Here is a 2,331-nt window from a genome sequence, read left to right on the forward strand (position 1 = left end):
TATATATATATATATATATATATATATATATACACACATGTATATACGTATCTGTGTGTGTCTTTGTATTTGTCCACCGCCACCCGCTTGATAACCGGTGTTGGTTTGTTTAAGTTCCCATAATTTAGTGGTTCACCAAAAGAGAACGATAGGATACGTATCAAACTTTAAAAAAATATTTACTGGGGTTGATTCTTTCGACTAAAACCTCCTAAAAGCGGCGTCCTAGCATGGCTGCAGCTCATTGAAACAAAAAATTGGTAATTTAAGGGGATAAGGAAAATTTTCGTTATTGTATTGGGACTAGTATCTTGAAAGATAATGTTGATTTGTTTAAATCTTAGTAATAACGTGTATTAACAACATAAAAATTTAGTCGTATGTCATGCGATTTTGGCTATTAATAGGTGTAGTCTAATTGTAATGTTAGAAGAGTATGGTAGCTTGTGAAATATGCGACAGAGTAATATAGAAGGCAAATTACATTAAATGTAAATATAACAGATATCGAAAGTTTACCCGAAAAATATTTAACGAGTCCTAATCTTTCGAGTTAAAACTCCTTTTCAAAAGTTCTGAAGAAATATAGTCATAAATTACCCGTCCATTCTCTTCGTCTAACAACCACTTTTTAAGAAAAGGAAGCCAAAGGCATATAAAGGGAACAATATATGGGTTTTAGATTGTAATTGTAGTCTCTGTGTATTGAGGATCTAATGAGTAGAGCCTTAGGTAAATGTTGGATTTGTGGTATGAAGATATATATATATTTTTGATATTTTTGTAGATATGCTTTTGTAGAGATGGTTGCTGTGATTTTATTATAAGCATCCACCTAGGTGCAGGTGCAGGCTTGACAGTGTAGTTAAAAATTTCGCTTTGTAACTACGTGGTTTCGGGTTCAGTCCTACTGCGTGGTACCTTGTCAAGTATCTTCTACAAGTGTTCAATTAATATTTACTTAAACAAAGATTATTAAAATAACCGACCATTGCTTTATGAGTAAATGTAGAGCACGGAAATTGTGTGGAAGCCCGTCATACATGCACATACACACACACACGCACCCACACATACACACTCACATACACAGATAAAAGCGTGTGTGAGTGTGTGCGCGTGTGTATTAGTGTATTTATGTGAATGTCTCCCACTGCTTGGCAACAGATGTTGGTTTGTTTACGTACCCGTAACTTAGCGGCTCGGCATGGCCGCAGTCTAATAACTGAAACAAGTAAAAGGTAAAAGATGAAAGATAACCAACGCCGGTTGTCAAGCGGTGAAGGGATAAACACAAATACAAACAAACGCGCGCGCGCATTTACATCGAGCTTTCGCATATTTTTCGTTTACTCAATTCACTGACAAGACATGGGTTGGTCCGGAACTATCGTAGAAAATACCAACACCAAGATGTCACACAATGGGACTAAATTGGAAAGCCATGAGGCTGCAAAGTGTGCTTTTAAACCACACAACCATATCTAAATAAATTCTTTCTCTACAAACAATTTTTTAAATTTTATTCAATATTTTATTAAAATTTGGGCTGCTGGAATTTGTCTGTAAAATACAGGGCTGAGTTCTGTAAGATTTGGAAAATCATAGAATGAATTCTTATGTACAAAGCTATGTTGGAAATGAGTTCTGCTGTACAAAAATATGTTTGGAAATTGCTGGTTTAAGTTGGAAATACAACCACAAAAGATAATAAGCGTGGGAAAATGCTGTGTATATGCGTATATGTAGTAGCGGTGGTGCTAATAGTGCTAGTAGTACTAGTAGAAGAAAAAGTAGAAGCAGAGACGGCTGCGGTGGCGGTGGTGATGGTGGTGGTACTTGCTGTGGCAGCTGTAGTAATTTCTCACGTTTTCATTTTTTTTACTATTCTTTTCTATTCTTTTATTTATTTATTTATTTTTCTTTTCTCGTTTCCAGCCACCTTGAAACCAAACATCACCGATGAACAACTGGATAATAAGCTTCGTGAGATCATCTCGGAGTTGACTATACCACGACGCAACACGTCCAAGTACATCCGTTCCAAAAAAAGTATGGCTGACGAACGTGTTTCATCAAAGGTGATCGGTGGCTTCACGGCCATTGTCGTGGTTGCACCCTTTGTTCTTATTGTCGTGGTTGACTTACTGCCGCTTCTCAAATGGCTCTATTCATACATCTAAAATTCTACACACGAACAGTGGGCTGATAAATAACAACGAGAACTACTACTACTACTACTACTACTACTACTACTACTACCACTACTACTACTACCACTACCACTACCCATCACCACGACGACGTCGACAACAACTACTACAACTAACA

The 2,331-nt window shown here is 36.9% G+C and overlaps 1 protein-coding gene across 1 annotated transcript in view; it reads left to right on the forward strand.

Moving 5' to 3' along the window:
• LOC106867851 (uncharacterized) overlaps positions 1-2,311 on the forward strand; it is a 12,699-nt gene extending 10,388 nt beyond the window's left edge. The window contains exon 2 of the mRNA XM_052972805.1: positions 1,939-2,311. Coding sequence (XP_052828765.1) covers positions 1,939-2,183 — 245 coding nt within the window. The 3' untranslated portion in view covers positions 2,184-2,311. The remainder of the gene's footprint in view (positions 1-1,938) is intronic.
• Positions 2,312-2,331: the final 20 nt, after the last annotated feature.

The sequence above is a fragment of the Octopus bimaculoides genome, chromosome 14, assembly GCF_001194135.2.
Source record: "Octopus bimaculoides isolate UCB-OBI-ISO-001 chromosome 14, ASM119413v2, whole genome shotgun sequence".
Lineage (NCBI taxonomy): Eukaryota > Metazoa > Mollusca > Cephalopoda > Octopoda > Octopodidae > Octopus > Octopus bimaculoides.